Source organism: Saccopteryx bilineata, chromosome 11 (genome assembly GCF_036850765.1).
Source record: "Saccopteryx bilineata isolate mSacBil1 chromosome 11, mSacBil1_pri_phased_curated, whole genome shotgun sequence".
NCBI lineage: Eukaryota > Metazoa > Chordata > Mammalia > Chiroptera > Emballonuridae > Saccopteryx > Saccopteryx bilineata.
Window position 1 is genome coordinate 64,854,558 of NC_089500.1, and position 25,839 is coordinate 64,880,396.

The 25,839-nt window shown below is 51.4% G+C and overlaps 1 protein-coding gene across 1 annotated transcript in view; it reads left to right on the plus strand.

Moving 5' to 3' along the window:
* Positions 1-25,839, plus strand: part of UROC1 (urocanate hydratase 1) — a 55,634-nt gene that overhangs the window by 24,099 nt on the left and 5,696 nt on the right. Inside the window, exons 11-19 of the mRNA XM_066246416.1 lie at positions 1,648-1,710; positions 2,082-2,261; positions 2,569-2,666; positions 3,755-3,827; positions 5,359-5,480; positions 7,548-7,618; positions 10,943-11,041; positions 13,316-13,415; positions 16,874-16,955. Coding sequence (XP_066102513.1) covers positions 1,648-1,710; positions 2,082-2,261; positions 2,569-2,666; positions 3,755-3,827; positions 5,359-5,480; positions 7,548-7,618; positions 10,943-11,041; positions 13,316-13,415; positions 16,874-16,955 — 888 coding nt within the window. The remainder of the gene's footprint in view (positions 1-1,647; positions 1,711-2,081; positions 2,262-2,568; positions 2,667-3,754; positions 3,828-5,358; positions 5,481-7,547; positions 7,619-10,942; positions 11,042-13,315; positions 13,416-16,873; positions 16,956-25,839) is intronic.

Here is a 25,839-nt window from a genome sequence, read left to right on the forward strand (position 1 = left end):
TCGCTAAAGGCTCTTGCCTGATTTGGCTCTTACTCCTGTCGATGCTGGTTAGCACCCTGAACACACACACTTGTACATTCTGCACACATGCCCATATACACATCTGAATGCACACACACACTCACACCCACACTTCCAACCATGCTGATAGTCTTGTCATCTCTAAATATAACTCTTCCATCTGCCTTCTCCCTCTTGTCACTCACAAAAAACTTGGACCAGCTTATTTCCTTAATCTCTACAGCCACACACACACACAATCATTTCGCATCAGTTTAACAAACCGCCTTAAGCTACCTGTCTCATCCCATTTCTACGCCCTAAACTGCAGAAGACACAGGTCGGAAGGGCGTGGTCCTCCCGGGGGCTCGTGGTTCCGGTTCCAGCCCTTCAGCGGAGAGATGCAGCCCTCCCTCTCTGTCATCCCTCACCGCTCTGGACTGTGCGCCCTCTCACTGCTTTGTGCTCCTTGCACACCTGGGAGAGAGGGGCACCCAGCTCCGGCTGGCATCTCTGCCAAGCAAGGCCTTCAGTCCAGGGGTCCCCAAACTTTTTTTTTTTTTTGTATTTTTCTGAAGCTGGAAACCGGGAGAGACAGTCAGACAGACTCCCGCATGCGCCCGACCGGGATCCACCCGGCACGCCCACCAGGGGGCGACGCTCTGCCCACCAGGGGGCGACGCTCTGCCCCTCTGGGGCGTCGCTCTGCCGTGACCAGAGCCACTCTAGCGCCTGGGGCAGAGGCCAAGGAGCCATCCCCAGCGCCCGGGCCATCCCTGCTCCAATGGAGCCTCGGCTGTGGGAGGGGAAGAGAGAGACAGAGAGGAAGGAAGGGGGGAGGGGTGGAGAAGCAAATGGGCGCTTCTCCTATGTGCCCTGGCCGGGAATCAAACCCGGGTCCCCCACATGCCAGGCCGACGCTCTATCACTGAGCCAACCAGCCAGGGCCAGGGGTCCCCAAACTTTTTACACAGGGGGCCAGCTCACTGTCCCTCAGACCGTTGGAGGGCTGCCACATACAGTGCCCCTCTCACTGACCACCAATGAAAGAGGTGCCCCTTCCAGAAGTGCAGCGGGGGCAGGATAAATGGCCTCAGGGGGCCGCATGCGGCCCGCGGGCCGTAGTTTGGGGACGCCTGCTTCAGTCCGTCTGTGTCTTTGAGGGGGTGCCACACTCCCTCACCGCCTCACCCACTGTTGCTTTCTGATGCCTCTCAGATCTGCGAGAGCTTTCATGGATTCTAATCTTTGTTCCCCAAAATATACTTTTATTTTCTTGTACTTTTATTTTTCCAAGTAATGTTTAGAATTGACTTTAGTGACTTTTATGATTCAAGGATCAACTTGAGTGAGTCCTAGGAAGGTCCTTATTAGAGTTATTAGAGGCCTAATTCTAAGTATTGTCTCAGAAAGGGTTGTCACCGTTGTCATCTCAGTTCTCCTGTCCGGAACACTCAAGTCTGCCGTTTCCCTTGTGGCCCGAGTTCTCAAAGAACGAGCCTCAGGCACTGAACTTGCGCACGATACTCTCGGTAGCCTCTCGGGTCTTCCGCGGTCTAGCCGTCTGGGTGGACCCTGTGTGTAGGTCGAGTGCACAGCTGTGGGCAGTTGTGATGGGGCTCTCTGTTCTGTTCTTGTGCCCTTTAGGGAAGCAAGGAAAAAAAAAGAAGTGCTCAGCCTTGGTTACCACGGCAATGTGGTAGATCTCTGGTAAGTGCAGGGGTGAGAATCGGTAGGCTTGGGGACCCATGTGACCCTCTCTCTCCAGCCAAGGTCCCAATAGCTGCCAAGGTGCTCCTGGAACACAAAGCTTCGAGTATTGGCTTGAGGCTCTGCTTTCTGCTTTCCCCACCTGGATCCTGGTCCGAACTCATAGCAGCCTTCCCACAGGTGTTCTCTGCGGGAGAAGGGTGTGCGGGGGTGGATGTAGGATCAGTCTCGGCCTCTGGCTACTGGATGTGTGGTCTGGAAACCATGCTACAATCCCCTCCTGGCTGGGTGCTAAACTCGGGTGGCGGTTGCTGCCGGCCCCTGCCCTGGGCAGGTGCCATCCCGCACTGACGAGCCAACATCTTCTCCAGGGAGCGCTTGGTCCACGAATTGGACGTGACAGGGGAGCTCTTGGCGGACCTGGGATCAGACCAGACATCCTGCCACAACCCGTTCAACGGTGGCTACTACCCTGTGCAGCTCGGCTTTGCGGAGGCTCAGAGCCTCATGGCGTCGGATCCGGCCACGTTCAGGGGCTTGGTCCAGGAAAGGTGATGCAGCTCCCAAGGCTGTGCGGGGTGCGGGGCGGGGGTGGCAGAGGGGAATGCGCACTGGAAGGAGCTTTTGGACGGAGCAGCTGCGGCCTCTGCCTGGTTCTCCAGTGGCCAGCTGAGTGGCCTTAGGTACGACCCTGACCCTCTCTGAGCCTCTGTCTGCCCCTCTGTCAGAGTGAGTGGAAGTCAGCAGAGCCGGCTGGGGTCCATGGGGTGAGGCTGGCAGGTGACAGGGATGGGGCAGAGAGATTTTCAGAGTCTCATTGGTGGGCAGAACTGACAGCTGACTACTGGCCTGTTGCAGCCTGAGGAGGCAAATCTCAGCCATCAACAGACTGGCCAAGGAGAACTTCTTCTTTTGGGACTATGGCAACGCCTTCCTCTTGGAGGCCCAGAGAGCAGGTGAGAGAAGGGAGGCTTGTTTGGGGGCCCCCTCCTCCCGGGCTGGCAGTGGGCACACTCCCTTCCCTCCAGGCAGGTGTGGCCTGGTGGGTGCCCAGGGGAGGCAGAGCCATGGTATGCAGGCTTTGTTGTGCCCTTACCTGGTTTTCTGGAAGCTGGCTCTGCCTGCTTGACCTCTCTGTCCTCAGTTTCTCCATTTGCCTTAGAAATATAAAGTGAAGTGCCACCTTGACCAGGCGGTGGCGCAGTGGATAGAGCGCTGGACTGGGATGTGGAGAATCCAGGTTCGAGACCCTGAGGTCACCAGCTTGAGTGCGGGCTCATCTGGTTTGAACAAAAGCTCACCAGCTTGGACCCAAGGTCACTGGCTCGAGCAAGGGGTTACTCGGTCTGCTGTAGCCCCACGGACAAGGCACATATGAGAAAGCAATCAATGAACAACTAAGGTGTCGCAACAAAAAACTGATGATTGATGCTTCTCATCTCTCTCCGTTCCTGTCTGTCTGTCCCTATCTATCCCTCTCTCTGACGTTCTGTCTCTGTAAAAAAAGAAAGAAGAAAGAAAGAAAGAAAGAAAGAAAGAAAGAAAGAAAGAAAAAATGCCATAAAGAGAGGTGATGCAATGCTCGGGTATGAGCTCCATTGCAAAAAATTGCAGCTTTACTTTTTTATGAAGGAAAGTTCTTTCTGTAAAACAAGTGATTCATTCATGGATTATAGTTTAGATTAAGGTACAAAAGATACTCACTGGAAAGTCTCCCTCCCAGCCGCTCTCTGGCACCAGCCTCCCTCCCGTCCCTCCCTAGAGCCCGGGCTCTGGGGTGCCCGTCTGGACACAGATGCGTGCAGCACGCACGGGCATGTGCACACACTGCCTTGCCTACTCCGCCCGCCAGGGCTGCACTCGCTGTCTCTTCTTTTCCCTGAAAGGAGACTCACAATGCTTTGCTCTCAGGAGAGAGCACCTCTGCAATCCTTCCTCGGTTCTGTCTCAGTTTCCATCGGGACGGTGGTGTCTGTCCTGACCTTGGGGTGTGGCCTGCCAGCCTCGCCCCTCCGGGTGACTCTGTGTGGTGCTCTGTCCGCAGGAGCTGACGTGGAGAAGAAAGGGGCGGAGAGGACTGAGTTCCGCTACCCCTCGTACGTCCAGCACATCATGGGGTAAGTGACGAGGCCCCGCACAGTGTCTGGTCCTGGACATTCAGGTCAGAAAAGCCCCTCCTCTGTCCAGGGCTGAGGCCCCAGAGTGGCCGCCACACCAGGTCGTGGGATTTCACCACAGAATGCAGGTGAAGAGAAACCGAGACCACGGGAGACTTTGTACAAAGCCCCAAAGAAAAGACAAGTAGGCTGAACGGGCCTGGAGCCAAGGTCACTTCCTGATGAATCCCCCAACATTCAATACCCATGAGCCTACATGCTGTCCACCCCATGGCCAGGGCCCTGCGCCTGAGAGAGCGGCTGATGGCTTGATCCATGGAGGCCAAGACCTACCGGCCCCTGAAGCCCTCGTGCCCACCTGGTGTTGTAGGGGAGGTCTGGGGAGACCAGTGGCCCAGGACAAGTGGGGAGGAGTGGGACCAAGAGGGAGGCTGGCTGAGGGTGGAGGCTTGGAGGCGTGTCCCTTAAGGCTTAGGGGACAGGGCAGGGAAGGCCTCAGGATGCTTAAGGAAGGCTCCCAACCCGCAATGTGGCAGGGTGGGCCTAGAGAGGGAGGAAGGTGAGAAGGCAAACATCTCCTCGGGTGGACGTGGGCGGGGCAGAGCCAGAGGGGCTGGGCCAGAGCGCTGTGCAAAGGCCACAGTCCAGGGGCCCTCTGGGGCCTCCCTGGGGAGGGATGCAGGGGGGTAGCCCAGGAGGGCCCCGGGCAGTGTTGGAGGGCTCAGGCTGTGGCCTCCCTGTGCATGGAGTTTACGTAGGAAGGTCAGTTTGCCTAAGGCAAATTCGACCTCCTCCCCATATTTACTATTTCTCTCAACTGTTTTTAGTTTTTGCTGACTGTTCATTTGTTTATAACAGCAGTTTTCATAATTTCTGCTTGTCTGTGTCCCAGCTCTCTACTCCTGCAGCTAGAGTTGTTTCAACTCTGAGAGGAGAATCAGAGACCTAGAGGGAGGGACAGCCCTGAGGGGACAGAAGGGGACCGAGGGGCGAGGGGGGCAGCGGAAGAGGGAGACATGGGAGGGTGAGGGAAGGGAAGAAGGGCCCCGGGAGGGGGTGGAGAGCGAGGGAGGGGCACTGAGGGAGGATTGAGAAGGGACTCAACTGGAGGAGGAAGGAGGGGCTAGGGGAGGGGCTAGGGGAGGGGCTAAGGGGAGGGGCTAAGGGGAGGGGCTAAGGGGAGGGGCTAAGGGGAGGGGCTAAGGGGAGGGGGGTGGACAGGGAGAGGGGGACCCAGTGAGAGAGGGGCCGGAGGATAGAGAGGAACCGGAGGAGGCAGGGCCTCTGAAACTTCCTGTTCACTTAGTGACTTAGGGGATGCCAGCAACAATTCTGGACATTGAAGCCCCCCTCTTTTACTACATGTGTCCACACACAGTGGCCCCCAACAAACCCCAACTTGCACACAGCCTTCCCCCCTTCTTGGTTCTAGAACATATGCCAGCCTCCTCTCCTTGGGCCATAGTGATCCTGGCCCAGCCAGAGAGATACAGCCCGCTTGGGAAGATGACTAGGCATCTTGTCCTTGCAGGGATATCTTCTCCCAGGGCTTCGGGCCTTTCCGCTGGGTATGCACATCAGGGGAACCCCAGGACCTGGCCGTCACAGATCAGCTGGCCACATCTGTGCTGGAAGAAGCCATTGCTGGCGGAGGTAAGGCTGTCAGGCTAGACCATGCTCCAGGGTGGGCGGCCCCCAGAATCTCCCACAGAGAGCCTGCCTGCCTGGCAGTGCAAGGCAGTCCTCGCTGCCCCGCCTCACCCCCCTACCCTGCCTGGCCCCGGAGAAGAGGCATGCACCATTCCCAAGTGTGCCTGTTAGCAGTGCTTCTGGCTCTCTCTCCATGGCTGCCTGCTGTGCCCTCTGAGCCTCGGTCCTCCACATGGACCAGGCCTACTCAACCAATGTCACATCAGAGCCTCTCCGATCTGTCTGTGGCTTTTCTAATAAAGAACCTTGGTTCTGCCTTCTCAGGTGGGTGGGGAGGTTGTTTAACCACAGTCCCTTCTTGTGTAGTGGACTCGGCATGTCGCTTATCACTTGAAGAAGAGAGGCAGCTATTGTATGAGACTTCCTCAGTTGTCAGAGCCTACCCTCTCCTCTCTGCAGCTTTTGCACAGGTCCAGGGTAGCCTTCCCTCCAGGTGGTTTCCTGCGTGGGTTGCTCAGCCTTAGCTTCTTGCTTTAAACGCCCAGGGGCATTTTCACCCTGCTATCCACAGCTGGCTCCGGAGGGTGCAGGGAACCTGGGTAACAGGGACCCAGGGCTGGAGAACCAGGCTGAGGGCGAGGAGAGTCACCGCTATGGGAGGAGCCAGGCAAGGAGAGAGGCCTTCTGGAGAGGAAAGGGGAAGCAGGGCCTTCACTCAGGAACCTGGTCAGAGGCCTCCTGAGGCCTCCTGGTGTTAGAATAACTGTATAGCGCTCAGTAGGTAGCTGATGCGTGTTCTATAACCAGCCCCTGAGAAGCCCTGAGCTGTTGCATCTGTTCATGGCCAATCTCTAAATACTCTGAGAGGCTTGTTTCAAATGGGGCTCCACCTAGAACAGTGCAGTGTTTCCACTAGGCAGAAAACCTCGAGAGCATAGATCCTCCTAAGGTAGTAAATTAAGAAGTGATGCCTGACCAGGCAGTGGTGCAGTGGATAGAACATTGACCTGGGACACTGAGGACCCAGGTTTGAAACCCTGAGGTTGCCGACTTGAGCACAAGCTCACCAGCTTGAGGGAGGAGTCTCAGGCTTGAGTGAGGGATCATAGACATGACTCCATGGTTGCTGGCTTGAGCAAATGGTCACTGGCTCAGCTGGAGCCCCTGGTCAAGGCTCATATGTGAAAGCAATCAATGAACAACTAAGCTGCCTCAATGAAGAATTGATGCTTCTCACCTCTCTCCCTTCCTCCCTCCCCCCCCCTCTCTCTCTCTCTCACTTTCTCTCTCTCTCTCTCTCTCTCTCTCTCACACACACACACACACACCAAAGATGATGAGTTATGAGCATTATTTTAATTTTTAATACACTTTTTAAAAGTGTAAGTTCATTTAATTGGAATTCAACAATGCCTGTATTAACCACCGACTCACACAATTCCTGAAGATTTAACAGTCTGGTCTCAAGAGCTGGTGGGAGCTGCGTGTGAGCTCCAGGGCTGTCATCCATCTCTGCACGCCCTCCAAGCTTTAGCCAACTGGCCTGTCTTACTTGTATAGGCAAGCTTCTTCTCACCTCAGGGCCTTTGCACTTGCTGTTCCCTCTGCCTAAAGTGCTGTTTTCTCAGATCTTCATGTAACTAGTTCCTCCTTAGTATTTAGGACATAGTTTGACCATCACCTCCTCAGACAGGACTTTGGCCCTCCTGATTCCTGACCCAGCAGGCTAGTGACTACCTCACCGCACTCTTATTTTCTTCACACTCGGTGGCGTCTCTGTTTCTGCGCCTGGAATGGCAGTCAATAGATGTTTGTCGAGGGAAGGAATGTATCAGACAGTGGGCTCTACACTGCTTTGCATTACTTCACATGACTATTGGCATTGCTGGTTCTCAGAATCAGATGGCCAACCACGCTGAGGAGGGAGACTCCCTGCCCCGAGTCTGGGCTCCAGTCATGGGTGAAGAACAGGTGCCTGTCGAGCATCCTGTGAGAGGGAGGGTCTGTGCCGCACCTTGGGTCAGGGGCCCCTGGTGTCTGTGACACTCCTCCCCTTCTCTCTTCCTGCAGTGAATCTAGCTGTGAAGCAGCAGTATGTGGACAATATTCGCTGGATCCGAGAGGCTGCCAAGCACCAGCTGGTGAGGACTTGGCCTGGTGGGGGGCAGGGGTAGGCCACAGCACTGCCCCCTTGGCCAGTAGATGTGAGATCTGAGAGGGTGCCAGCACTCCCTGTAAGACTGCTTAGGTGGCAGACCCACTAGAGCAGGGGTCCCCAAACTATGGCCCGCGAGCCACATGCGGCCCCCTGAGGCCATTTATCCGGCCCCCGCTGCACTTCCGGAAGGGGCACCTCTTTCATTGGTGGTCAGTGAGAGGAGCACATTGACCATCTCATTAGCCAAAAGCAGGCCCATAGTTCCCATTGAAATACTGGTCAATATATTGATTTAAATTTACTTGTTCTTTATTTTAAATATTGTATTTGTTCCTGTTTTTGTTTTTTTTTACTTTAAAATAAGATATGTGCAGTATGCATAGGGATTTGTTCATAGTTTTTTTTTTGTTTGTTTGTTTGTTTGTTTTGTATTTTTCTGAAGCTGGAAACAGGGAGAGACAGTCAGACAGACTCCCACATGCACCCGACCGGGATCCACCCTGCACGCCCACCAGGGGCGACGCTCTGCCCACCAGGGGGCGATGCTCTGCCCCTCTGGGGCGTCGCTCTGCCGTGACCAGAGCCACTCTAGCGCCTGGGGCAGAGGCCAAGGAGCCATCCCCAGCGCCCGGGCCATCTTTGCTCCAATGGAGCCTTGGCTGCGGGAGGGGTAGAGAGAGACAGAGAGGAAGGAGGGGGTGGGGTGGAGAAGCAATGGGCACTTCTCCTGTGTGCCCTGGCCGGGAATCGAACCCGGGTCCCCCACACGCCAGGCCGACGCTCTACCGCTGAGCCAACCGGCCAGGGCCTGTTCATAGTTTTTTTTATAGTCCGGCCCTCCAACGGTCTGAGGGACAGTGAACTGGCCCCCTGTGTAAAAAGTTTGGGGACCCCTGCACTAGAGTCAGTAGCTACCTCACCCAGGGGGCTGCTGGACAGAGAAGTTGGGGACCTTTCAAAAGGTGGCCTAGACAGTGACCAGGGACAGTCAAGTCACTCTTTACCCAGTGACTCTACAAGTTGTTCTCTTGAGAGACAGCCCGAGAGGTGGGCCTCTTGGCCACTCAGCTGTATGACTGGGCAAGTGGCTCAGCCTGTCCGAGCCTCCTGTCTCATCCGTACAGTGGAGATGCTGGGGCCGGGGCGTGCACCTGGCTGTGGTGGCATGCTTGGGATGGGCCTGGTGTGGCTGTCCGTACAGTGGAGATGCTGGGGCCGGGGCGTGCACCTGGCTGTGGTGGCATGCTTGGGATGGGCCCGGTGTGGCTGTCCGCACAGTGGAGATGCTGGGGCCGGGGCGTGCACCTGGCTGTGGTGGCATGCTTGGGATGGGCCCGGTGTGGCTGTCCGTACAGTGGAGATGCTGGGGCCGGGGCGTGCACCTGGCTGTGGTGGCATGCTTGGGATGGGCCCGGTGTGGCTGTCCGCACAGTGGAGATGCTGGGGCCGGGGCGTGCACCTGGCTGTGGTGGCATGCTTGGGATGGGCCTGGTGTGGCTGTCGGTGCAGGAGGCACTGACAGGGCCAGGGCTGCCTTGACCTCGTTTCTGTGACTGACTGCGCTCAGGTGAGTGTGAAAACAAATGTGACGCAGGAAAGTGGAGACTGCTCTGCAGTAATGATCAGAACAGTGTCTCTGAGCAGCTGACTTGTGAGTTCAGGTCTAAGTGCTTGGCGTTGGGGGCTGAGGGAGCGGCCACGGAAGTCAGGGAAGGCAGAGGGACCAGCCAGTGCACAGGCAGCCTTGCTGTACGCAGGAGAAAAGGAAAACTTGGCATTTGGTTCATATGCCTTTGGCCACAGCTGGGGTCAGATAACCAGGAGGAGAACTCACCAGGACCCAGGAGAAAAGGAAAACTTGGCATTTGGTTCATATGCCTTTGGCCACAGCTGGGGTCAGATAACCAGGAGGAGAACTCACCTGCTTTGAGCACCGCCCCCTTGCCTGTGCTTCTAAGGTCCCGTGACATCCATCCGAACACTGCTTCCTCGCCCAGTGGTCTGTACTCATGTTTTGGCCACAAAAGCCTTTGTGCAGACAGAGATCTCTGTGACCAGCCAGAGTGTGAGATGCCCAAGGCTGTGGACTGTTTATGTTTTATTTATAATATAACTTTCCCAAAAAGGATTTAAGGCAACTGGTGTGAGTCAAGTAAGGCGTTGACTGGAAAGCCACAAGGAAGAAAGAGGCACTAGGCTAACCATCTAAGAAAGTGCCGAGGCTGAGCTCCGCATCTGGGCCCCTGGCCAGGCGCAAGGCTCCTCCCATCTATGCTCCGTTTCCGGACAGGCTGGCCAAACAGTGAGGGAAACACCTGTACCCTCCTTGGAGAAGCCAGGGTTTCTCAGCCTCAGCACTACTGACATCAGGTTCCGACTTTTTTTTTCAATTTTTTTTTTTTTTTAGATTTTATTTATTGATTTTTAGATAGAGAAGGGAGAGAAAGAGAGAGAGAAAGAGAAAGAGAAAGAGGGGGAAATTAGGAAGCATCAACTCATAATAGCTGCTTCCTGTATGTGCCCTGACCAGGCAAGCCCAGGGTTTCGAACAGGCGACCTCAGTGTTCCAATGCATTATCCACTGTGCCAGTACTGGCCAGGCTCGTTTTCAATTCTTATAAAGTATGCATTAACATGCAATTTACCATTTCAACCATTTTTAAGGTACAATTCAGCAGCTTTATGTACATGCCCATTACTGGGCAACCATCACCACCATCATCTTCAGAACTTAGTCTAACATCCCAAACTACGACTGTGTTCATTAAAGAACAGGTTCCCATTCCTCTCTCCCCAGAGGTTCTGCATTGTGACGTTTGAGTGTGTAGCTACTCAGCCGTGCCACCTACCAGCGGGGTGACCATGGGCAGGCTGCTCAGCCTCTCTGGACCTCAGTGTCCTCATCTGTAAAATTGAACCTACAGTGAGGATAATAGCATCTTCCTCATAAAACTCACCAGTGAGTGCCTGGGTAAAGTTCTTGGAGCTGTGCCAGGCACGATCAGAAACTGTGGTGTTGTTATTAGTACTGGAAGGACTTGAGCAGGGTAATGCTCATAATAGGTAATAGCCCTGGAAATGAGTAAGTTAGGGTCCCAGAGGCAGGTGGATGGCCACGGGAGGGGTTGATAGGCTAGATGTGGGGGCTCACCTCGGGCCCGCAGACTTTAGGGCTACTATGTACCTTGAGGCCCCTCCAGGACCTCCTTGGAGGCTACCATCTGGCTGCTGGTGGGACACGTCACCCATGTCTCTCCCGAGTATCACCGAGTCACTGAGGTGCCTCCTTTTCCCTTTCTCCCCCCAGGTGGTGGGCTCCCAGGCGAGGATCCTGTACTCAGACCAGAAGGGCCGTGTGGCCATTGCTGTGGCCTTTAACCAAGCCATCGCTCGTGGGAAGATCAAGGTGACATTTCCTGTGCTGCTGGTGGGGGCCTCCCTGTGGCTTCTTTCTGTCAGTGCCCACTCTGCCCCAGGGTCCCATGCTCTATGAATGTGTCAGCTGAGGGTCTGATAGCTGGAGGCAGGGAGTGATGAGGTCTGTCCACAAACCCAGGCTCTGACGCTGGTCCCCGTGTGACTTTGGGCAAGTTAAGTGCCCTCTTTGAGCCTCAGTTTCCCTCCTATTAAAGGAGAATCATATTAACCTCAAAGCATGGGTGTGAGGATTGAGTTGGCCTCCCCACAAGTATTTCATATCTCTTTGCTGAATGATCTTTTTCAAACTGTGACAAACTTCCTATTTTTCTCTGAGTCAGCCCAGCCCATCTTGGAGGACACGGAGCCCTGAACACACTCATTTGATGGGGCCTCTTGCCCCTCCGTTTTGTAGGCTCACATGCGGAGTTCTGGTGACAGCCCTGGGTTTAGAAACACCAGGAATATTAATGACTGGACATGAAAAGGACATCAGAATTGATGAAAGTGAAGGCTGTCCCTGTGGAGGGTTCTGGGTGGCACTGGGCCTCTCTCAGTGAGTGCTGCCAGAGCACCACTGCTCAGCGTGTCCTGAAAGCCCACGGTACTACTAGGAGGAAGGCTGGTGTGGCTCTGCCCAACCTCCCTCTGAGCACACTCCCATCCAGGCTGGGGTCAGAGGTCGGCGCTGAGATCTAGGTGTTTTAATCCTCCCTCCTCCCTCCCCCTCCCTCCCCCATCCCTCCCTTCCCTCATCCCTCCCTCCTTCCTTCCTTCCTTCCTTCCTTCCTTCCTTCCTTCCTTCCTTCCTTCCTTCCTTCCTCCCTCCCTCCCTCCCTCCCTCCCTCCCTTCCTTCCTTCCTTCCTTCCTTCCTTCCTTCCTCCCTCCCTCCCTTCCCTCCTTCCTTCCTTCCTTCCTTCCTCCCTCCCTCCCTCCCTCCCTCCCTTCCTTCCTTCCTTCCATCCATCCATCCATTGATTGAATGCTTTCTCCGTGCCAGGCTTGTTCTAAGCACTGAGGGGTGATGTGGCAAAAAGCAGGGTCCCTGCCTCACCTGTTTACTAATGAAGAGAAACTATCAACACACACCTAAATTCAGGGAGATTTTATATGGTGACAAACACTGTGAAGAAAATAAGTTGAGGTGGCAAAATGGGGGTCATGAGGTACAGTGAGCAATGACTTTAGGTGGGATGGTCAGGACAGGCCGTGCTGAGTTCCTGGTGCAGAACTGAGGCCTGGATACCCAGGAGGTGCCAGGATACCCTGGGCAGGTGGTGCCAGGGCAGAGGTGGAGAGGGGGGAGCAAACTTGGCCTGGTCAAGAAAAGGAGCCGAGATCCTCTTGATTCAGGACACAGGGAGTTACCTTTTGGCAGGCTACCTCCTCCTACATGGGGAGCCCGTGAACTTCCGTGCCCACAGGGGAGGGCTGGGAAAAGCAACACTCAACGGTGTCACAGACTCAGGGGCCAGGCTGCCTGAGGGGAAGGCCCAGACTCTAGTCTGCTGTGTGTGGGCTTAGATCCCAGCCTGCCTACTTACTACTGGCTCTGTGACATTGGACAAGTTTCTTAGCCTCTCTGAGCCTCAGTTTTCCTTTCTATAAAATGGGTGTGATAACAGTCATGCCTACGTGAACGGGGTTGTTGACAAGACTCAGTGAAGTAACACATACATAGCAATTTGGGGGCCCCTGGGTGTATAGAAAGTGTCCAAATAAGCAAAATCTATTAGTAGCTGTAAGGCTGGTGGTCACAGCCATGCAGATTCTCATTGAATTCTGGCAAACAGTCAAGGAACTGTGGAGCCGGGAAACGGTGAGCCACACCAATTTACTGGAGGCTCGAAATGACAGACAAGCCAAAAGAAGGAAGAGAATGGAAAAAAAAAAAAAAACAAAAAGAAAGGAAAACCTGTTTTTTCCCAGAGGAGGGGAAGGGATTAGGAAACCAATCTCACCTCTCAGCGGAGGGCACGATCTCTTCTCGTGGCTCCCTGAGGGGAGCACTTCTATCCTTACAATAGTACTGTCACATGCTCTTACACTAATTGCCCAAAGGGCTCACAGTTGGTAAACACAGCTGTTTCTCCCTCAGTAGCTGCAAGATGTCAAAATCATCTGTGCTTTCTCTTGCTAAAGGTCTGTTTTCCAGGGGGCGGTATCTGAAGGGCTTCTAATACGGCCTGATCCAACTCTGCCCTCCGCCAGGCAGGTGCGGTGGACACTGTTGGCTGACATCTCACATCTTTGCACCTGCAGGCGCCAGTGGTCCTGAGCCGAGACCACCATGATGTGAGTGGCACAGACAGTCCCTTTAGGGAGACCTCCAACATTTATGATGGCTCTGCCTTCTGTGCAGGTGAGGAAGACAAACAATTAAAGAGAAAATTTTTTTAATGTTGGCTTTGGGTTTTATTTAAAAATCAATTGATCCAGTTAATTAGTCACGTTACAAAAAATGTGCTGGCCTTTGAGAGGATTGGCATAGACAGGGTGACCAGCCCAGCACAGAGTATATTCCGGGCATAGGAGCCCTGGGTTTTAAATTGGGCCAGTACTAGGCAAACTGGGACAGTTGGGTGTCCTAGACTTGGGTGTGCTTCTGCCCTCATCACTTAAAGTCTCTGAACCTCAATGTCCTCAGCTGTAAAATGAAAATAACAATAGTACCTACTTGAAAGGCTTGTTGTTATGAAGAATGAATTGAATGAATACACATCCAGCATTACATCAGGGTCCCATAACCAGTGTTCAGTAAAAATTAGCTGTTGCTACCGTCATCACTGATAGTGCTACTACAACTGTTATAATTATCAATATCATCATAATGGTTGATGAGTTCTATTCCTGGGGTAGCTTTCTTATTTCTGGCACCTGAGGGCTCCTTCTGTTATGGACAGTATCCCAAGGGAGGGAGGGGGACATTCAGGAAATTTTTTTTTCCAAAGAATAAGTCTACTTTATTGAAGTTATCAAATTTATAGGACTACAGTTGTATTCCTTTATTAGCTTTTTAATGTCTATATCAGTGGTAGTCAACCCGGTCCCTACCACCCATTAGTGGGCGTTCCAGCTTTCATGGTGGGCGGTAGCGGAGCAACCAAAGTATATATATAAACAAAAAGATAGATTTAACTATAGTAAGTTGTTTTATAAAGATTTATTCTGCCAAACAGCGAAAATCTGACATAAAGTACTTGGTAAGTAATTATTATTATATGCTTTAACTTGCTGTAACTCTGCTTTATAAATTTTATAAAGTAAAATTACTTCCCTACTTTATAAATTACCATTACTGTGGAACCGGTGGGTGGTTAGAAAATTTTACTACTAACAGATACAAAAGTGGGCGGTAGGTATAAAAAGGTTGACACCCCTGGTCTATAGGGTCAGTTGTGATGTCCTCTCCTGTGATGTCATTCTTAATAATGACTAGTTGTGTCTTCTTTCTTTTTTATTGGTCAGTTTGGCTAGACACTTATTAATTTTATAGATCTTCTCAAAGAAAAAGCTTTTCGTTTATTTGATTTTCTTTCAATTGATTTTCTGCTTCCAGTTTCATTGATTTTTGCTCCAATCTTCAGTATATCTTTTCTTCTACTTGCTTTGGGTTTAATTTGCTCTTCTTTCTTCAAGGTAGGAGCTGAGGTTACTGATTTGAGACCTTTTTCTTTTCTAATATAAGTACTTAACGCTATAAATTTATCTCTAAACATGCTTTAGCTGTATCCTACAATTTTTTAAATGATGCATTTTCATTTTCACCCATTTCAAAATATTAAAAAACTTTCTTTGAGACTTTTCCTCTGGTCCATGGGTTATTTAGAAGTATGTTATTTACAAGTATGGGGGGATTTTTCAGATATCCTTTCTGTTACTAACTTCTTATTTAATTTCATTGTTGTCTGAGAACTTACTGTGTGTTATTTCTGGGTTTTGTTTTTTATTTTAATTTGTTGTGGATTTCATGGCCCAGAATGTGGTCTCTCTTGGAGAACCTGAAAACATATCTTCATCTGTTACTTGGTGAATTCTTCTTAAAATGTCAGTTAGGTTAGGTTGTTTGATAATGCTGTTCAGGTCGCCTTTCTTCTAATTTTCTGCCTATTCTATGAATTATTGAGGGAGAAGTGCTGAAGTTTCTGACTCGGTTAGTGGATTTGTCAGTTCCTCCTTTCAGCTGCTACCCCTTTTGCCTCAGATGTTGTAAAGCACATTCATATGTTGTTAGGTGCACATTCATTCCAGTTCATTATATCCTTTTGGAGAATTGACCTCTTTATCATTATGTAATGTCTCTCTCTCTCTTTCTTAAAAAATTAATATTCCTGGCTCTGAAATTCTCTGTTATTAATTAACATAGTTAATATTTGTATCCTTTGACCACTGAAATAAATTACCACAAACTTAGTGCTTTAAAACAACATGAATGTGTTCTCCCACAGTTCTGAAGTCAGTTTTTTTTTAAATATTTTATTTATTGATTTTTAGAGAGAGGGGAGAGAGAGAGAGAGGGGGGGGGGAGCAGGAAGCATCAACTCCCATATGTGCCTTGACCAGGCAAGCCCAGGGTTTCGAACCGGCGACCTCAGTGTTCTGAAGTCAGTGTTAGTAGGCCAAAGTCAAGGTGTTGGCTCGGCCATGGCATCTGGGGAGACTCTAGGGGAGAAGCTGTTGCCTGGTGTTTTCCAGCTTCTACAGCTGCATTTCTTGGATTTCGTGGCTCAGGGTGCTTCCCAGCCTCCACAGCGCAGCACCAAGAAAACGCATTTTCAGTGTTTTTCTTGGTCTTCTCTTTGAGCGGCCAGTAGAGCTTCTGAAGGAAGAGCCTGCCAGAGGGTGCACACCCCTGTATCCGGGTGCCATGGCCTCACGGCCCCAGGGCTCGTGCTTGTTCTTGAGCACTTGGTGAGACACTTTGCAAGGCAGCGAGGTTGGGTTGTTTCCTTGTGCAAATGTCTGTCTCTCTGCAGATCTCAAATTACCTAGTTGCCCTGGAACCTCAGTTATCTGATGGGGTCAAGAAAAGTCATTAATTTGTGGTTTGTACCCCCACCCCAATTCTTTGTTTGTTTGTTTGTTTTAAGGGTGGGGGTGATGCTTTTTGGCTTTCTACATATCTAAGCTAAAATCACTACTACGGCCCTGGCTGGTGGGCTCAGTGGTAGAGCGTCGACCCAGCATGTGGATGTCCTGGGTTTGATTCCCAGTCAGACCACATAGAAGAGGCGACCTCTGTTTCTCTACCCCTCTCCTTTCTCTCTCTCTCTCTCTCTCTCTCTCTCTCTCTCTCTCTCTCTCTCCTGCAGCTATGGCTCGATTGGCTTGAGCAAGTTGGCCTCAGGTGCTGAGGATGGCTCCATACGCTCCACCTCAGGTGCAAAAAAATGGTTTTGGTTGCAGCAGAGCAAGGGTCCCAGATGGGCAGAGCATCACCCCCTAGTGGGCTTGCCGGGTGGATCCTGGTCAGGGTGCACGCGGGAGTCTGTCTGACTGCCTCCCTCCTCTCACTAAAATAAAAGTAAATAAAACCACTATTGCCTTCCTTCCGATTCTGTTTTATTTCTGCTTCTGGGCCCTTTTTCTGGCATTCAGTGCTAGAGACCATACCCATAGGGAAGGATAATAGTGAGCAAGTGGATTATCAATTTTTCCTGCTTTTGCTCAGCTGTGAAAACATAAATTATTGCTGTTTCTACAGTCATCTGTCCTTCAGGCCTGAAGGAACTGGTGCCCACTTGTGCGCTGGTGGGGGCCTGGCCTGGCCCCAGCCCACCTTATTCAGGGACTAATGGGCGGTGGTCTCTGTTTCCACAGACATGGCCGTGCAGAACTTCGTGGGCGACGCCTTCCGAGGAGCCACCTGGGTCGCTCTCCACAATGGCGGGGGTGTGGGCTGGTAAGAGAGTTTCAAAGAGCAGGGCGGTGGGGGTGCGGGCTCCTGTGGAAGGCACAGGGATTCCCTTGAGGGTCCCGGGGCTTGCCTCCCCCAAGTTCCCTCTGCTGAGGGCTGTGCCGTGATGGTGTCCTCCCGGGAGCTGGATGCTGGAGAGGCAGAACGTTGGGTGGGAAGCGTGGGGTGGGGGGGAGTGTCTTCCACAAACCACTTTTCCTTCTGGGATCTCCCCTGTCACACAGGACATGAAGGCTGTAAGAACAATGACTGCCCCCTTTATGGCAGTTTTCACTTTACAATCACAGATATTTTCTCAGGAATTCTCACAGGGCCGTCTTTTCATGTCACCCGAGATTCCCAGGGTAGATGTGCAGGGAGGCAGGGGTCACCTGAGTTCTGGGCTCCCCTGCATCCCTGGCTCAGGGCTCTGCCCTGGCAACTGCTCTTTCTAGTCTGCAGCATTAGGAGATCGGGGTTTTTTGGGAGGGTCTGATTCTGGCTGACAGTCACAGCTCTATCATAAAGATGTCCACAAGACTTCTACCTGCAACACATGCACGCTTCCTCACACCACTCAGCCGTCTTCTCCAACGCTACAATTCCACTCAATCCTGACACGACCTGCCTGGAGACAGCCTCAGACCCCAGTGGCTAGGTATGGCTCAGTCCCACGGACTGACCTCACCCCGCTTCAAACCGCACGCCCAGGCTGCTGGCAGCTTCTGACTGAACTGCTACGGATTGGAAGTTCCCACGACCCCCTTTTTTGAGTTCTACTAATTTGCTAGAGTGACTCAGAGAACTCAGGAAACCGTTTACTATGTTACCAGTTTGTTACAAAGGAGATTTGAGGATACAAATCAACAGTCAGACAAGAAGACACCCAACAAAAGAGATTCTGTCTTTGTGGAGTTTGAGACCGACACAGCGGCGTGTGGAAAGCGTTCTGGCTCCCCAGCCTGGTGGCTGGCTGAACCCCATCTTTTCTGGGTTTTATGGAGGCTTCATTACATAGGCATGATTGATGAAATCACTGGACATTTTTGATCAATTCAACTTTCAGTCCCGCCCTCTTCCCCGAAGGTCTGGGGGTGGGACTGAAAGTTCCAACCCCCTATTCAAGGTGGGTTCCCAGGCAACCAACTCTCATCCTTAGCTAGGGGTCCAGAAGTCACCTCATCAACATAACAAAAGACATCTTCATTGTTCTCAACACTGAGAATTCCAAAGGGTTTTAGGAATTCTGTGCTAGAAATGGGATGGAGACCAAATATATATTTCTTTTTTTTTTTTTTTTTTTTTTTTTTTTCATTTTTCTGAAGCTGGAAACAGGGAGAGACAGTCAGACAGACTCCCGCATGCGCCCGACTGGGATCCACCCGGCATGCCCACCAGGGGCGATGCTCTGCCCACCAGGGGGCGATGCTCTGCCCATCCTGGGCGTCGCCATGTTGCGACCCTCCTGGGTGTCGCCATGTTGCGACCAGAGCCACTCTAGCGCCTGGGGCAGAGGCCAAGGAGCCATCCCCAGCGCCCGGGCCATCTTTGCTCCAATGGAGCCTTGGCTGCGGGAGGGGAAGAGAGAGACAGAGAGGAAAGTGCGGCGGAGGGGTGGAGAAGCAAATGGGCGCTTCTCCTGTGTGCCCTGGCCGGGAATCGAACCCGGGTCCTCCGCACGCTAGGCTGACGCTCTACCACTGAGCCAACCGGCCAGGGCCAAATATATATTTCTTACTATCAACTTAAAAAAAACCTCCAAACCTGTAAGAATTTTTTATGAGTTTATTTGAGCCAAACTGTTGGACAATTGCCGGGAAGCAAAGTCTCAACGGATTGAGAAAATGCTCTGAAAAATGGCGGTTTCACCACTTATTTTACACATCAGAATCCAAGGGGAAGACTAGGGGCCTACAGGAAATTGATCGGTGATAGAGAGGCGGGAGAAAGCAAAAGGTGGATATTTCTGGGATTGGATAAAAGTGAAAATGTAGAAACTAAAACCTCTTACATAGGGAGGCACAAGATAGGTTAGGTTACTTAGCATGATAATAACAATGAAAGGGTTTGTTGGTTCCTGTTCTGGTAGGATGCCTGCCCTGAGGAGGCAGAAAAAGATACTCCTACAATTCAAAGGCATGTCATCAGATACATTATTGCAGATGCAAAAGGCAACAAACAGGCTTCAAAGCAAACATTGGTCAGATAGAGAATTAACTCCCTAGGACATGACTACCCACCACAAACCGCTTCTAGTTAAAAAGTTTCCATTTCAGACCATCCTGTGTGTTTACTTTAGGTCCCAGAGTCTGTAAGGACACCCATGTAGGCTTTCCCTGAGCTTGTCAGGTTCAGCATGTAGCCCCTTTTTTTGTCCACATTACTATAAATCGCAATATCACATCTACTGATAAGTATAATGAATAACTGTAAAGCCAGTAGCCACGGCCACCATCACAGCCGCCTGGCCCATGCAGGTTCACATTGGATTCAGACAGTCAATGGAGCCAAGAACTGGTGAGCCATTAGCTTTAATCCTAGCTTGCACCCAGCGGGCAAGTAAAAACACACACTGGGCTCCAAAACCCACTCATTCAGTGCTCACAAAGCTACTGACTTATCCGAGTTTTTCTAGAATCAAAGGTTTCTAGCTCACCAGCCTTATTCACCTCTGTTCCCCATCTCCTTCCTTCTCCCTGCACAGTCTGGCTTCTCCCTCAGCACTCCGCCATCTTGGCTGCTTCTCCTCTCCTCCACGTGGCCTTTCTCTGCTCTCCTCCAGCATGGGCTTCTCCTAGAACTTAATCACTCTTCTCCGGAACAATGTGATCTCTCTTGCTTTTAAAACCTTTTAGCAAGAAAGCCCTCCCCCAACACACATGAATACAATCACGCCCATCCCAAGCAAGAAGAGCAACTAGCATAACCTGGGCGATGAGCTTCCACGTGGGCAGCGCTGTCTTTAACAAAGTGAGCACAATACATATATTTTATCTGCCCAACAATAACTAATACTTATTGCATGTGGATCCCATTGCAAGCACTTTCTAGACTCTTTAAACCCACTTTTTATTTTTCTAGGCTCTTTTAAATCCACCCAGTCTTAGAAGAAAAAATGCATTTTACAGATGAGGAAACTGAGGTACCAAGAGGTTAAGATGCTGCAGGAGCGGCACTTGCACAAGGTCCGCCTCTGTGGGGTCACCTAGGGAAGCTCGCAGGACAAGCTGAATTCCTGGCTACCCAGCGCAGCAGGGGGCACCGCGGCTTCCAGGAGGCCAGCTCCCTGGGCCTGGCCAGCTCTGAACTGCCCTCGGAGCCCGTTTTGGCAAGAGCAAGCCTGACCTTGCCCCCCAGAGCCAAGTCTGTCAGCACTCGAGCTTCCCAGGGCATTCCAGCGGGCCTGCTTGGCCGGGATGTTGAGCTGCATGCAGCTTAGTCAGGTGGATCTCATTTATGGCAAATGTAACCAAATGCATGTCTTTTCTGATACGAAGGCTGGGGAGAACCAGGGCCAGAAAGGTGACTGGCTATGGGTTACCTGGCCTTTTGGCGCTAGGTTTTTGTTGTTGTTGTTTTTTATTTTTTTTATTTATTCATTTTAGAGAGGAGAGAGGGAGAGAGAGAGAGAGACAGAGAGAGAGACAGGGGGGAGGAGCTGGAAGCATCAACTCCCATATGTGCCTTGACCAGGCAAGCCCAGGGTTTCGAACCAGCGACCTCAGCATTTCTAGGTCAGTGCTTTATCCACTGCGCCACCACAGGCCAGGCCCTGGCGCTAGGTTTCCTAAGAGGGTTCTGGAGGAGAAGAGTGACTCTGAAGGAGGAGTAACTTGCCCAAGGCCACAGAGTTGATGGTAGAGCTGGGGCCTAGACCCAAACCTGTTGCCCCCAGGATCCACTCATCATGGCAATGGGACAGCAGAGGGCAAGAAGGGGCAGAGCAGAATAGCTGAGAGTCTACAGCAGGAGAGCCTCAGAGCAGGGAACAGCAGGGCCAGAACTCAGGCAGGACACGGCTCCCTCTAACCCCCTGTCGCCAGGACTCCCAGAACGGGGAAGGCAAATTCCCAAGTTGCTCCCGCCCCCAAGGCTTCTCCCAGGCTCTGCGAACAGCGACCCCAAACTGGCAAGACGCCGGCATCAACCCCTTGTATCCTTGGATGCTCTCGGAGGCTCTTTTGGGAACACCTCAAATCATGTTGAAGTCCATTAGACTCACACATACATAATTTAATCCATCAGATACTCCTGCAGAGCTTACTGCAACAATCAGCAGGGGAAATCAATAATGTGTCCCATGGCCATTCCTATTCCACAAGGAAACAACTTCCAACTCCAGCTTTCTTTCTTTCTTTGTTGAATGGCAATTTATATTTCTAAGTTGGAAGTTTACCTTGTTATTACTTGATGTGCTTCTAGTTTTGCGAATTGTTTCCTGGGTTCCTGTTTTTGTATTTTATGTTGCCTGATGGTCAGTGTCCTCTGTGTGCTGTTTTGCGCTCCTTCCGTGGCCCAGCCTGCCTCCTCGGAGCTCCTCTTTCTGAGTGTTCATTTCGTGTCAATCCCTGTGTCCAGCTGCCTGGGCCATCTGCTCATTTAGAGAGGGCTCCCTGGTTCTCTTGCCCGTGCAGGGAGGGTGTGGTCAGCTCTGCAAACTAGGTGGGAGGAATAGGGCTTCACTGCCGAGCTCTGGGCCTTTCTCTCGGTCCTGTGTTTCATGCTCACTCTCTCACCTTCTGATGTCCCTTCTGTACTCACTCCTAGATCCAGCCCCAGCGCCCATGTCTTTGAGGAATACATTGATGTACTCAGTCAACCATCTTTGCTCAGATACTGACATTTTTTCCACTTAGAGCAGTGGTTCCCAACCCCCGGGCCATGGACCGGTACCGATCCGTGGGCCATTTGGTACCGGTCCGCAGAGAAAGAATAAATAACTTACATTATTTCCGTTTTATTTATATTTAAGTCTGAATGATGTTTTATTTTTAAAAAATGACCAGATTCCCTCTGTTCCATCCATCTAAGACTCACTCTTGACGCTTGTCTCGGTCACATGATACATTTATCCGTCCCACCCTAAAGGCCGGTCCGTGAAAATATTTTCTGACATTAAACCGGTCCGTGGCCCAAAAAAGGTTGGGGACCACTGGCTTAGAGGACATCTCAAACTTGAACTTGCACAGAAGTCCCAGGAGGGCTTGTTAAAATGGAGATTCTGATGCGGCAGATCTGCAGGGTGGTGAATGCAGCGTCTCTAACCAGCTTCTGTGATGCTGTCCCTGCCGCCCGAGCAGCACACTCTCAGCAGCCAGAGCACTGAGGGCTCCTGCCATCTGCACACACAGACCTCCTCCTCCCTCCCACCACCAGGGCAGCAGGGAGCATCTCTGTGTGTACCATTAACATGACGAACACAATTACCATAAGTAGCAGCATGGCTTGTGAATTGGGTTTGTCTACACAAGTTGGGCGTTGAAGCTTTGTCTCTCATTGACAAAATGGTCATAATAACGGCCATCACTTTGTAGGCTAGTGGTGAAGATTAAATGAGGTAATAATAGCTAAGGCTCATATAGTACAGAATATGCATGAGCTCTTCCAAGAAATTTGCATGCTCGGTCACCTAATTACCACTACAGACCCATCTAAGGAAGAAGAAGTACCACCCAGCAAAGATAAGGAAGGAACTTTGCCTAGATGTCACAGTGACCCGGGGCTGCAGGAGACCTGGCCTGCGCACATGTGCCAATCCACCTCCAACCTCTTATAAAGGAGCCAGAACAGTGCCTGGTGTGTAGCATCTCCCCGCAGACGTTAACCTCTGTCCTGTGCCTGTCATTTGTAACCACAGGTTCAATAAACGTAGGCGTTTTAAACTTTGATAGCTACTATCCAATTTCATGATCTAAAATTCCTGTTGGCAATACCTCATCACAGTAACTGGGATCACTCACTGATGATAACATGGATTTACCAGCCTGGTGGGCAAGGAGTAACAATTTCTTGTTTTAATTTGACTTGCTCACTTGCAGTTTTTGTTTTTGAGTTGTGTGCCTTTTTCTTATTGATTTGCAAGCATTCTTCATCTGTTCTAGAATACGATGGATGTACTGGTTCGTGTCACTTGTCTCTGAACTTTGTTTAAAGCATCTGTACAGCTAGGTTTTCTGGGAGGCGGATGCTGAGGTGAGGTTGGGAGTGTGCAGAAGGGTTCTTGGGGAGCACCTCCTGGTAAAGGTGGAGGTGAGGCAGTGGGGCCGGGAGCCCTCAGCTTTCCTGTGGGCCTGACAGTCTTGCTGCTGGCCAGGAGCTCAAGAGCCATTGTAGGAGTCTCTTCGGGCAAAAATGGACAGGTGCCATGGTATTGCTCAGTCCCTACCTCAAGTGGGACCCTAAGTATGTAATTATTGTTGGGGGATGTGAGTGAACCACAGCTGGGCTTTCTGGAAAGGGATACCTGGACACCCCCTCTTCTCACAGGAGGGCTTTACATATTTATCCAGTGGCTTTTCTATTCTGGCCCTTTGTTTTTTTAAATGTCACTTTAAAAAAACTTCCCCCACTCCTGACTTAAACATTCTCCTAAACTTTCTTTATTTATCTTGTAACTTTAAATATTTCTTAGTACATAGGGATTTTGTTTTTCTTTACGTGTGATGCAGGGCTCTACTTTTATGTTTTTCTTAAAGGGCTCGTTGTCTCAACACTGAGTAACCCCAAATGCTGCACTGATAGCAACGCTGCCATTAGCACCCCGTTTTCTTAGGCTCAGCATGTTCAGGGTTCCCCCATGGGCGAAGTTTGCAGAAGACACCCAGAGCTGAACAGCTTTGGTCTCTGACCATCTGGGCATGCCAGATCCTAAAATGAAAGACATAGTTCTAATCTCAAAAAGACCTCTTTGGCTGAAGGACACATAGGAGACCTCACTTAATGACTTTTTTTTTTTTTTTTTTGTATTTTTCTGAAGCTGGAAACGGGGAGAGACAGTCAGACAGACTCCTGCATGCGCCCGACTGGGATCCACCCAGCACGCCCACCAGGGGCGATGCTCTGCCCACCAGGGGGCGATGCTCTGCCCCTCCGGGGCATCGCTCTGCCGCGACCAGAGCCACTCTAGAGCCTGGGGCAGAGGCCAAGGAGCCATCCCCAGCGCCCGGGCCATCTTTGCTCCAATGGAGCCTTGGCTGCAGGAGGGGAAGAGAGAGACAGAGAGGAAGGAGGGGGGGGGGGTGGAGAAGCAAATGGGCGCTTCTCCTATGTGCCCTGGCTGGGAATCGAACGCGGGTCCCCTGCACGCCAGGCCGACGCTCTACCGCTGAGCCAACCGGCCAGGGCCCTTGATGACTTTTGCTGCCTTCTGCTTTCTTCCCTGATAACCAGCATCAGCCTCTGACAGGTGAATGGTTATGAACTTAGATCTAGTCAGAGCATCCCACCCTGGAGGCTGATGGAGACGTGCTGGGAGTCTGCGTGCAGGCCCGGGGCCGGCCAGGTGTGGGCTGGCATCAACACTGGGCTCCCAGCCAGGCAGGAGCCGTGTCTGTGCCCAGAGCGGGAGCACTGGTGGCTCCTGGGGCAGAATGCTCCCCACTTTCTTGGGGGGAACTGATTGAAGTTGTTAGTAGAGTCTAGGCTGGGCAGAAAAGCAGGCCTGACAGTTCTGAAGGATCTGAGACTAGAGAAACTGAACGTCCCTTCTGGGTGTGGGAAGGAGAAAGAGCAAACTCATTGGCACTGGGTACTGAGAGGCCATATGCTGTAGTCCCAGGCATCCGTGTTTGGCAGTAGAACCCCAGAAGGTAATGACTAGACTGAGGGGTTTCCTGTGTGGGTAACTGAGGGGGTCACGTGAAGTATAGTGAGACAGCTGAGCCAGAACTGCAGTGGGATCCAGCAGGCATTGGAAATGATGTCAAGGGTGAGGATGGAGGTGTGGGGGTGCCAGGAAGGAGAGGGTCCTCGTGGCTAATGGAGAAAACCCACAGGGCAAATGTGCGAACAGTGTAATCGTATTAACATACTCACATAAGCCTGACCAGGAGGTGGAGCAGTGGATAGAGCATCGGACTGGGATGCAGAGGACCCAGGTTGGAAACCACGAGGTTGCTGGCTTGAGCACAGGCTCATCTGGTTTGAGCACGGCTCACTAGCTTGAGTCCAAGGTCACTGGCTTGAGCAAGGGGTCACTTGCTCTGCTGTAGCCCCCCCCCATTTTCCCACCCCCATCAAGGCACATATGAGAAAGCAATCAATGAACAATTAAGGTACCGCAATGAAGAATTGATGCTTCTCATCTCTGTTCCTTCTTGTCTGCCTGTACCTATCTGTCCCTCTCTTTGTCTCTCTCTCTCTCTCTCTCTCTGTCTCTATCACAAAAAACAAACAAACAAACAAAAACCATAGATAAGATTCAAATGACCTCTGTTAAGAAACAAATGGACACAAGAGCACATCATACCCGTGAGAGAAGGTGGTCAAAACAGAACTCAAAGAAATGCAATGACTAGAAAACAGGAAATGTTAGAAATAAAGGAACTCAGCTTTCAAATCAACCGATCAGGACCCCAAAATACATCTAAAGCAAGTAAAAGAAGAGATAAGGAAAACAGGAGCATAAGGAGAAAATCAGGAATAACAACTGAGTTGAGTGATACCAGAGACCCCCAAGGAAGCATACCTTTATAGGAAGCACTGTGAGAAGCACTGTGAGAAGCACAGGAGAAGGAGGTCACGTCACCCTCGGGAGGTCAGGCTTCAAGCAAGAGGTGACACGTGAGCGGATCCTGAAGGGGGGCTCGGGGCCCATGGAGTGAAGCACAGAGGCGTGAGCGGGACGCACAGAAGCGTGAGGCATCCACAGACTGTCAAGAGGGCACGGGCT